General features: G+C 47.0%; 1 protein-coding gene across 2 annotated transcripts in view; it reads right to left on the reverse strand.

The window, feature by feature from the left end:
* The window catches only part of Adra1a (adrenoceptor alpha 1A), a 95474-nt gene extending 90052 nt beyond the window's left edge, over positions 1-5422 (reverse strand). For both annotated transcript variants that reach the window (XM_059273428.1, XM_059273427.1), the window contains exons 1-2: positions 5092-5422; positions 2184-3687 (exon numbers count right to left, since the gene is read on the reverse strand). In XM_059273428.1, the coding sequence (XP_059129411.1) occupies positions 2184-3066 (883 nt within the window). In that variant the 5' untranslated portion in view covers positions 3067-3687; positions 5092-5422. The remainder of the gene's footprint in view (positions 1-2183; positions 3688-5091) is intronic.
* Between the last annotated feature and the right edge of the window lie 6503 nt (positions 5423-11925).

Below are 11925 nucleotides of genomic sequence, written 5' to 3' on the forward strand. Positions count from 1 at the left end.
CTTTCTCCTTTTTTTCTTTCCCATGTCCACATTTGTCAGCTCTGCCTTTGAAGGAAGCGTCCAGTGTGCTCCCTCCCCATTGCTTCCACTCACCCAGTACACCAGAGTCCAAGGCCTCACAACCTCTTTCCCAGACCTTTCAGAAGCCTCCTCGCTGGTCTCCCTGTTTCCACTCTTGCTTGAACTCAGCCATTCTCCACCCAGCTACCACAATAATCATTACAAAGTACAAAGACGAGCCATTTAGTTGCTTAAAAACCCGCCAACGGCTTCCAACAGCTTCCAACTGCAAGTAGACAAGTACGCGAATTTTACTTGACCAAAGAGACCTCACATGCCGTGACTTCATCTGCCCTCGGCCTCCTTTTGCCCTTGCCGCTTGCCCTTGCTTGAGCAGATGAAGCTTTCCTATCTCTGTATCTGCTGTTGCCTCTGCCAACCTGCTCTTCCTTCTGGATTTTACAAGTTCAGTTGAGTCAATGCTCTGCTTGAATGTCTCTACACTGCATAGAACTTCCCAGACTGATCCATCGTCCTTAGGCTCCCTGGCCTCTCACTCTGCTCGCTCTCTGATAGCTCTTATAAATCCTTAACCGTTAGGGCACATTTGCACATGACTACTTCATGGGCAAAGGCTTTTCTGCCTTGTTCCCTGGTAGCAGCTAAAACCAGGGGTCGGCGAGCATTTGTAGAGTGAGCAGGTACAGCTATAATAGTGTACTCTCGGGGATGCAGAGAGAGAAGGAATGTGGGAAAGAAGTAAGCAGAGAGGCTAAAGAATGTCCTGTAAACTCAAAGCTCCAACATCCTTCCAGGAGAAGAGTTAGGAACAGTGATAAGCAGGCACAAAGAAGGTCATAAGGCGAGTCAGCCTCTCCGGTAGCCTTGTTCTACAGAAATCCCACATCTGTAGAAATCACCTGTGTCCCTACTGTCTCAAAAATGTAGCTCCTGGTCATAGCTGGTCATTGAGCACTTGAGAAGTGGCTAGTGGGGTTGAGAGATGGAATTTGGCTATAATTTAATTTTAATCCACACTTAAACAGTTACACATGACTGGTGGCTATATCATTTGATAGCACTTGAAAAGTGTCTTTCTTCCACCTGTGGTGGCTGGATGATAATTTGGTTGAAAAGTCTGGTCAACATCTGGGGCACTGCTGGCACTCAAAAACTAGACCTGTTATTTTGACGCAATGTTGCAAAGTATGGTACTGTAATTGACACTGGCCTCATAGGAACTTTAGAGCGGTTGTGTTATTGTCGTTATTTGCTATAATTTATGTTTGTTAGAGTTTGTGGTAACCAGCCTGTGAGTCTGGGTTTTAGCTTACAAACTAAAAATAGCAAAGAAGTGCTTTGGGATTGCATCGAAGGCCTTTCAGAGACCGGGGACTGTTCTGAGTGGATCAGCTTGTTGATACTTAGAATGAGCTAATTAATTTTGATAACAGCTAATTTTGCATCTGCAAAAATTGGATTTGCAGCATTATTGTACTGTTTTCAAGCTGTCATCTGTAACTTCCGGGATGATTTTGGGTAAGAGTGATGTCTGTTTTCAAACTCGCTGCTGAAAATGAAAGAGTATTCGCTTAGTGGGATTGATATGGTGGATTCTTTACAGTTTTTAATTGGTTTGCATGTAAAAAAAAAAAACATCTCTGTTGTCATGGGTGGCTTACCATATTCTCTTCCTTAATGAATTCAGAAAACAAAATGTGCAGACAGAGCCTAAGCAGAGGCTAGAACTAACACAATGGAACGAACCATCTAACCCAATCCTGCTGTCACACATTTGCCCAGAATTCAGCATGGTGGTTATTTACAAGCCAATGGGACTTGCTTCCCCACCCATCGTAGAGCACAAGCAGTATTCAGCAGTCTGCTTTGGGGACACTAAAGGGAGTGAGTAGATTTAAAAACATTATGAAAAGTTGCCATTCTCGATAAAGAGACCAACGAATCTGGAGCAGCCAGGAGGAGCCTTCTTTGCTGCAGAGGACCGAGTGACCTAGGACCCAGTGCAAAGGAGACTGGAATAGAAAGAGGGAAAACTCTAATCCCCACCAGGGCGTCCTTCTGTGCACTTTGAAATGCAGACCCCCTCCTCCCACCCTAGGCGAGGTCTCCCGTGGAGACTCCCCTCCCTGTAAACCTTAAGTAGTGGGGCTGAGAACACTCACCAATGGGCATCACTAGGAAGAAAGGCAGCCAGCAGAGGACGAAGCAGCCCACCACGATGCCTAGAGTCTTGGCGGCTTTCTTCTCTCGGGAAAACTTGAGCAGCCTCACGGAGAAGTGAGTCTTATTCTTGGCACCATTCACCCCACCGCCTCCTGCCGGGACATTTTTCCGGTGGATACGGAGCGTCACTTGCTCTGAGTCCGACTTGTCGGTCTTGAGGCCGGACTTGAGGCCTCGGCTTTCTCTCTTGGCCACCACGTAGACACGGCAGTACATAACCAGGATGATGGCCAGTGGCACGTAGAAAGAGCCCAGCGCGGAGAACAGCACGTAGCCAGGTTCCTCATTAATCTGGCAGATGGTCTCATCCTCAGGTGCCGGCTGCCTCCAGCCAAACAAGGGTCCGATGGAGATGACCAGGGAAAGCGCCCAGACGCAGAGCAGAGCCCTGACGCCCCTCCTCTGGGTGACAATGGTGGGGTAGCGCAGCGGGTAGCTCACACCAATGTATCGGTCGATGGAGATGATGCAGAGGCCCATGATGGACGCTGTGCAACATAGGACGTCCACCGCCGCCCAGATGTTGCAGAAGACCCTGCCGAAGGCCCAGTAGCCCAGGATCTCAAAGATGGCCGAGAAGGGCAACACGGTGGAGGTGAGGAGAAGGTCTGCCACCGCGAGGTTGACGATGTAGTAGTGAGTCACCGAGTGCAGATGCCGATGACAGGCCACTGAGAGGATCACTAAGATGTTCCCCAGCACCCCGAATAGGATGAGTCCCCCCAAGATCACCCCGAGCAGAATGGCCTTAGAAATGTTCACCGGTGCTGGTGGGTGGGTGCAGTTGGAACCTTCGGAAACATTTTCAGCGAGAAGCACCATGGTCCCAGGGAGGGGGGCCAGGTCCGGCTCTGGACGCCACCCTCTGGTGGGGGGCGGAGGTGGGAATGAGGAAAGCCAAGTCAAAAAACCTCAGCTTGGGAGAATCCTGCCCGCTGGGTTGGGCTGGGGAAGGGAGAGGACACACCTGTTGGAAACCACCCTGGGCAGCCCTGGCAACCCTCAGAGGGCCACGCTAAGTCACAGATCATTAACGGTGACATGGCCAGGAAAGCTCTGGACTGCTGGGGACACCTTCCCTACCCTAAGCATGCAGCGAGGTTCAAGGGGACCCGCTGTGAATGCAATCCCAGAGATTACAGGAGCTCCCTTTTCTGTGTGGTCTGATCCATCCTGTGCATTCACAGGTAAATTAGAAATTCACAAGTCTATTGCCAGTCTTTGCCGAAAGGGTAGCAGCTAAGTGTGGCTCAGCCGTCGAAGTCCAAAAGGAGGGACCCTGGGCATCTGGGCGCTGCAGCTGGCCGGTGTTTACTCTCAGCTTGGTCGCCCAACTATGGGCTCCTGCTAGCTCCAGCCTCTAGGCGTTCTGGCGAGGTTGCATGGGTCTGAAATATTTGCTGAGACCAAAGCGGCCCTGGAGCTTCGTTCATCTGAATCCAGCTGAAAATAAAAAGCGCAAAGAAAAAGGCGGACAGTGAGCCAGGGACCCTAGACAGCCAGGCCCTGCTGAGCTCGCCCAGTAACCAGACTCCTGCTGGGAGCCTGCTGCTCTGCAGTCCAGGAGTGGCTTTGTGCGGCCTTGACGCAGGCGATGAGTGGACACAGGAGGGGATCGCGTGCTCTGTCCCTTTTCTCAGTCCTCCCCAGTCCTCCCCTCTGGGAGGCTGCCTTCGAGTGCTCCACCTCCCCGTGGCTGACCAAGTTCAATACCCAAAACAAAAATCAAGCCAAAAAAAAAAAACAAAACCCAAAAACAAAACAAAACAACATCCCCACCTCAAATAATGACAACCAAACCCCAAGCTGCAGTAGCTGGAAGCTGGATTTCCGAGAGCCAGGATGGAGAAAATAAGAGCCCTGAAACGCCCCCCTCCCTGCACCACCACCCCAGCTCCACAGCCTCGTCTGCGGCGGCGGGTTGTCGCACAGAGTCTAGCGGGCAGAATCTGGAGGATCCTCCAGGTCGCCTTTTGAACAGGTTGCTCCACAGTCACCTGGAGAGGGCGGCCTGGGAGAGCGAACCTCAGAGAGCACGGAACCGCAGGGCCACGCGCACGCTCACTCCCGCGGAATTGGCGCTCGTGGGAGCAGAGCGCGCGTGTCTGTCTACCTGCCAAGCTACCCGCGCGCGAGAGCCAGGTTCCCAGCAAAGCCGATCCCCAGGGCTAAACAGGGCCCTGATGGATTCAGGCAGGATCTCCTAGGGGCGCCCGCCCTAAGGATTCCAGCCTCTAGCCACACCCGGGCTTCCAGGGAGCTGAATAGGAGCTCACCACTCCTCGGACCAGGCTTTGCGAGTAACAGTCACTGCGGATTCCCTAAGGGTCTAAAAAAAAAAAAATCAAACCTGCGTGCCAGCAGTCGGGGATGTCTGGGACTTTCTGGGCCAGGGGTCATGATCTACCTAAATAACCCTAATAACTACCTAAATAACCTAAATAACTGCAAAAGGACCAGGAAACATGGGACAGGAGTGCCGGCCTTGGGGACATGCACACTTGTCTTTTGAGGTCGAGCCCCAAGGCAGGGATCTCAGGCGAAGGCTGCTGTGAAAACCCCAAGTTCAAGCCTTCACAGGCGATATCAAAAACACGCCACTGCGGAACCCGCTTTCTCCCATCTGGGATCTATAACTGGGTTAAAATGACACTTGTTAACTAGAAGGTAACTTCTCATGGCAAATCAGGAAAACACAGAGCTCTGGGGTGCTGGTATTCAAGTCGGGTCCCAAAGCGGAGACGCAGGGCTAAGTGGAGGTCCAGTGTCAACTGGAAGCCAGGCACACCTGCCCACCCCCACCCGGCCCTGCGGGATGCCTGCGCCCGGCACCGCAGCGCTACTCACCTGCTGCGCGGATGCGGAGGCCCCGGCGTGGGGAAGAGCGGACCTTCAGTCTTTGCTGCTCCGGCTGCTTCTCTGCAGGGAGGAGAGGGGGACTGTCTCCAAAGACCAAGTCCCAGTCCTTAGCACCCGCTGACTCACCCACCACTGCCGAGCACCTTAAACTCCGGGCTCGCTTCTGCTTCTCCTAGATCTTTTAAAAATAAAGACTGGTAACAGAGAAAAGAAAAGACAAATATAACGAGCCAATAACTCCGCGATCACCGGTTTGATATTCAGTTCCTGGACACCAGAGAAGAGAAGCGAGGAACTTTGCGGCTCTGGTTGACGTAGTACAGGCAGTAGCCCAGAGAGTACCGTAATCTCCAGCTGTTACCGTATTCCTCTGCGGCAACCCGCACAATCTCGTAAACTTCGGAGTTGGTGTCTTTCTCCTTCCTGCCTGGAAGTGGATTCATCTTGCCCCTCTCTGTTTCTCTGTCCCTCTATGTCTCTCTTCCCCTTTTCCTTTTCTCTCCTCCCTCTCTTAACTCTCGATCCCTCTCCCTCCTTCCCTTCTCTGGGTCTCCACCTATCAAGGGGCTGATACATACATTAAAAACAAACCAACAAACAAACACAGACATCCTTCCAAGTTTTTACTGAATACACCATGTGTTTACAGAAATTCCCCAAAGGTTACTTTAAAAAGTTTAGTCACAGCCCGGGTTTGTTTAAGTCAGGAAGTGGTGTCAGAAGTGTAAGTGTATGGCATTGTCTGCAGATGTTTAAAAAGTACGCAAACCAGAGAAGACTGCTTAGATTTGATTGCAATAGTTTCAGGAAAATAAAGTCTATTAAAATATGGTACAACTTTCATTTGGTTAGACAAGGTTTTAAAAATTGTATGTTCTCAAGACAGTTTCTACCACAATGTAATATCTTTAAACCTATCTGTTTCCAATTCTCAAAAGAAAATGTATCCTTGGAGGAGAATTTCTTCTCTTCCGTTTTTTTTAATAGTTTTTGAGTGGAGGGTTCACACAGTCTTATTCATTTATCTCTTCCTGACAAATTCCATGGTCTGCTTAACTTAGGACTACTCAGAATATTAAGAGCAAACAAGAGTTTGCCCAGTATGGTGCCCATTTCTGAGGTCATCCTCTTTTGTCGTTATTGACTCAGACAGAACATAATTTTTTTGAAGTGCTTTCTAGAATCCCTTAAGTCTGGTAATACGAGAGTAGCCTTAGGAGAGCACAGGGCTGCAGCTGCGTGTAGTAGGTAGAGTCTTTGCTTGCATGCGTGGATGAAAGCCTGGGTTGGACCACTAGAGTGCTGTGCCTGTATTCTGTCTCCTGAGCAAAAATGTGTTAATACTATTCATTTTCCAAAAAAGATGTTTATAGACTTTAAAAAAAAATAGCAGTATTCCACAGTGTGCAGAGACACAGCCATGTGGTGAGATCAGGGGTCCTTTAACACTGAATAACTGGTACTTAGAGTTCTTTCTCCTCTATACATAAAATCCCCCAACCCCATGCCTGGAGACATAATACCCACACCTACTACATTTGATTTGATTTTACATTAGTGGCACTGAGAGAGTGGGTGTGCAAATGGCTTGCTTCTTCACAAACTGACTCTTGGAGTCTAGAACAAGCCTGGTGAATGTGCAGACAAGAAATTCGGCTCTTTTAACACTAGCCCATTAATGACTAGGTTACATGCTTTCTGAGATTCCCCTCCCCACTTGGAGGAGGCTGCTCTACAACCTCTAAGATGTTCACCCCTATCTGATAAATGTGTAAGAGTTCTTTGGGAATCTCGCCCTCTAGAGGGAGAGCCATTGTTTAGATTTGTATCCTTTTACCCTGCATCATGAACATCCACTCTCTTTAACATATGTTCCATGGTAGAGAAGGGAAGTGGTTTTGTCTGCAAGAAAACAAGCTCTGGAGGGGAAAATGAATGAAGGTCTTTGGAATTCCTGAGTCTCTAAGCCCGACAAATGGGAACACATCCATCCCAACCACTAACAACCTGTTGCCCAAGTCCAACATCCATTCTCTGCAACCAAGAAGGTTTCAGCTTTCAGATGTCAGTCTTTACAAAGAAGACTCTCAACACAAGCCTTCTGGTTGCTAACCACCAACTCACAAATGGGAAACTACCTACTCTTAGCTGTTTTTTTTAAATCAGCTTATATTTATTATACAAAATGATAGCTTTAAAAATGATGTTTTTATTAAACTATGTCATGCACTTTGACCATATTCACCCCCATTATGCTCTCCCACTAGTTCCCTAAATCTTCACAAATTGTTCCCATTCTACGTTTGTGTCATATATAATATTTATGTATTTTATACTCATATATGTATAGATAAAGTTGCACACATGAAAGAGAATATGCAGTGTTTGCCTTTCTGAGTTTGGCTTATTTCACTTAGCATGATGGTTGCCAGTTCCATATCTTTCTTGTAAATGACATAATGCTGTTCTTCATGGCTGAATCAAACTCCATTGTGTGCATACTACACATTTTCTTTAGTCACTCTGTAATGCATGGTTGACACCACAGACTCCTGGAAGGTGTAGTGAAGAGACAGTGGCCGTGGAGACCTGAGGAGCAAGCCCCACCTCCTGTGAGACTTTTCTGGGTCTTGATTTTCTAATTTTTACAGGGAACAGTGAAGCCTAGCAGAGTTGCTAGGGAGCTCAAATGAAATTAACTCTCTGAAGAATATTGCTCCTGGTCCTAATTGGCTCTCACTACTAATCTTATGAATGAATTAATCTTGTGAATTCCTTTTTCCCCCTGTACATTTTGGGTTACTTTAAGTTGAAATATGCATCTAACCTAACATAGGCCATGGATGCTCAGCTTGAAAAGTCACTTGGGACAATGGTGACATCAAAAGGATCCAACATGGCACACTTGGACCTGCTCTTCTTCTCTCCCTGTGTCTGCAAGGGCCATGCAACTTCATGTGAACCCCTTAGCCCAGGCATCCTGAGAGCCACCTGTTGGCAGTGGATCTTAACAAGTACAAATCTGTGATGTCTGTCCAGAGAGGATGGAGACAGATGAAATTCCTAAAGGCTAGAGAGAGAAGACTGTGACTATTCAGAGTTCAGGTGTCAATAAGACAAGACTTTAGTCCCTTGAACCCGTTATAGCAAGGAGAAATCTGTGGCTACAGGGAGTCAGAGCTGGGTTCTCTAACCTAGAAACCCAACCCCAGGAGAGGCTCCTCTTGCTCCACTCTGAAGTATGTGTGACCAGGTGTGATGGAGGTCAAGAAACGCTGTTGATGGTGAGGTTCTGGGAAAGCCTGTGGGCGATGCCACTTGACAGAAGGATCGCAGGATAAGCCAGATTCAGTTGATAGATAGGAATGGGAAAAACAACTGATAGAGCTGAGTCACAAAGTGTGTGTGTGTGTGTGTGTGTGTGTGTGTGTGTGTGTGTGTGTGTCTGTGTCTGTGTCCTCAAGCATTCAGTAACATTGGAAGAACCATTCTGATTGGAGAAGGACTGGCCAATCAGCACATATCTGACACTATTGGCTGGTAGGATTGTGTTAGTGATTAGGGAGAAAGTAAGAGTTCGAGGTTTGGAGGATCAAAAAAAAAAAAAAAAAAAGGCAATCTATCAACCTGCTTCTTAAAACACGCACAACAGAATTGGGACCATTTTCTGGGATTTATGATTTGAAGTGGCAGAGTAGATGGCTTAACGTTAGTATTCACCATAGCGACCTGGCCTTATCCATCAATTCTCTTAAGGCTTAGCAAGTTAAAACGGGAGGAAAATGAAAAACATTGCTCAGAAGGCTGTGGATGAAGCAACAAATCACACTTCCCCAAACGAGCTTTATGTTCCAGTCCTCTGACAACCCGTGTAAACCGCACAGAGCACAGACACTGTGGAAGGAGGGTTCGTGAGATCATAATTCTGACTTTGCCATCATTGCCCCAAACTGCAGCTACCTGGGAAAATAACCTGCTGCCAAGGGTGTGAATCCAGCCTGCCATCTTCGCCTTGTAGAGCAGCGCAGTACGGACGTGGAGTCCAGACAGCCCTTTACCGCTCAGGCAACTTTGCTCTTGTAGAGCACATCTGGCTTGATCCATGTCAATCAAGAGCTCTTGGTCCCTCGATCAAATAATACCTCAAGCCTGCTAAGACTGAGCATGTCTGACACTCCACTAACTACCCATGCACCACTCCTCTCCACATCCTGGCTGGATTTGTATCTCCCTGCCTTCTCCATTTCCACCTTCCTTTGCCCATCACAGGTATTTCCTCAGCAAGCTACTTCTCTGCTTAATCACGCTCTCTTCTCTGCTTCTTGGAGGAGTGAAATTAATGCATTAAATGAGCTTCTGTGAGATGTATTCACTCTTCTCCTCACAGGCATTTAAAGAAACATGTTATATATGTGTTTATATGGAGAAACTCTCCATGTTAGCTATGCTCTAACCATCAGAGTGTCGCATGTATGCCTAGGTCACCGAAGAACTGCATCTGTCTGTATTTCATGCACATGATGCAGGAGTTTATGAGATCCTCCTTCTGTGATGAGGAACAGTGATCTCGTGGAAGAGCTTACCCTTATCCTCTCTGAATTTCCCTTGCACGTTTCAGACTTATTTTAGGACTGAAATTAAGTCGTGTGAGCCAGATGAGAACTGACACTAATTTTAAAGGTTCCCTGAGGGACAGAAGAGATGGCTCAGTCAGCTAAATGCTTGCCATGCAGGCATGAAGACCTGAGTTCAGTTCCCAGAACCAGAAGAAACTGGGCATGGTGGCACACACCTGTCAACAACACCGAAGAGGAGAGACGGGAGGATCCCTAGATAGCCAGCCTGGAAAAACCAGCGAGCTCCAGGCCAGTGAGGGACCCCTTCTCAACAAATGAGGTGGACAGTGACTGAGGGACACCTGAGGTTCATTGACCTCTGACTTCCACAAACACATGCACACACATTTATATAAGAACAGACATAATTCTTTTTTTTTCTTCCCTAGACAGGGTTTCTCTGTGTAGCCCTGGCTGTCCTGGGACTAGATTAATATGCCAGGTTGGCCTCGAACTCAGAGATCTACCTACCTCTGCCCCTCAAGGGCTGGTATTAAAGGCATGCACCACCACTGCCTGGCTGAACACACATACTGCTCTAAAATCTTTTTGGAAGTCTTTCTGAAATGAAGACCAGGTAGAGCATTGGAATAGAGATGTTTCTTAGTTTCCTCTTGCTTCAGTTCAGTAAAAATATGACATCATCTGAAGACTTGAAACAGCAGAAGCTTTATTCTTTTTATTGAAGGCTAAGCTTGCACTCTGGATCAATATCCAGACCTCTATCCAGTCTTGTTAATTTAACTGCCAACGATGCAGTCCTTCTAGAAGTCATGAGACATAAATTGGTAAGACGGTCTTGTTCCTCATATCAGCAAAAATCAAGGTACAATAAATTGTACTGCTTTAAAAAAGTTCTGAAATGGGCTTTATCATTATTGCACTCAATGGGAGCAATCAATGTCCCCAATGGGGAGGACTCTAATATGCTTAAGAGAGGGGAAAAAGGAGAAAAGATAAATTTAAAAGTTGGCTGATCTGATGATCACACCAACAGTAACTAGAAGCCACCGAAAACCCACTGGAACTGTAAGCCCCAAATGTACTTTCTTCTGTAGTTGCCTTGGTCATTCATGTCTTATCACAACAACTGAAGAGTAACTGAGGCAGGGGCTAACATAATCAGCTGAGGGAAAACAAATAAGATGAGGTCTTGAAAATAGAGACTCATCAGCATGTATTTGCTCTTTTCAGTCAATTTCTAATAAAGTAAGTTAAATGCTATTTCATACTAACATGGTTGGGGTTGATGTTCATCAACCTTCTGGATATGACCACACCAAATACATAACATTTAAGTTAAAATGATGTGTTCATCTTTTAAACCAAGCTTCAAGGTTAGATATCCATCTGTTCTCCCATAAAATTTGTTCCTTAGCTCCCATCTCCAAACATCCTGCAGCTAACAGTGGTCTATGGGGAGAATAGCAAGATGGATGGATAGTCAAATTATTGATTAGGATGAGTCAGCATGTGGGATTCTAAAAAGTCCAGAAATGACTGTTGTCCTTGGTTATAAACAACGGTGAGTTAAGTCAGTTTCTTAGTTCAGTGCAGGTCCAGATGCTGAGGGAGGAGATCAGACCCAGAAGGGCTTCCCTGGAGAGGGTGGGGCTGCGCTTGGGATTTTGGATAATTGGGATTAGGGAAATGTTTTTAACAAGACACCAAAACCTCTGGGTTTGTGCGGTGGTTCAGCCACAGAGGCGCTTGCTGCCGAGCCTGCGGACCCGGGTTTGACCCCTAAAACTCCCATGGTGGAAGAAGAGAGTCGACTCTGCAAGTTGCCCTCTGACCCCCCCCCCCCCACAGGCTGTGGCACACACAGGGCTCACACACAATAAATAAACATTAAAAACCCAGAACTTGTTAAAAAAAAAAAAAGTCAGTGACTTGAGCCACATGAATATCCAACATGTCATTATAACAAAAAGGAGAAATTGGCACTGTTGAATCACAACTTTAATTGGGAGAGAAATAGTTAAAATACTTTAACAAACAAGATTATTTTTGGAATATGTATATTCTCTGGTTTTCTGGACACTGTTGTCCTGGGAGTCTGTCAAGTGTCCATTACTGAAGGCAGCAGACTGTGTTTCTCTTCTGGTTCTAGCATTTTCTCTTTGACCTGTATCTGCTCGGCTAGGATGCATGCGTGGTTTTATAGTGGTCTTGTCGAGCTTCTGGTTCTGTACATTTAGTTTCT

Source organism: Peromyscus eremicus, chromosome 9 (assembly GCF_949786415.1).
Source record: "Peromyscus eremicus chromosome 9, PerEre_H2_v1, whole genome shotgun sequence".
Classification (NCBI taxonomy): Eukaryota; Metazoa; Chordata; class Mammalia; order Rodentia; family Cricetidae; genus Peromyscus; species Peromyscus eremicus.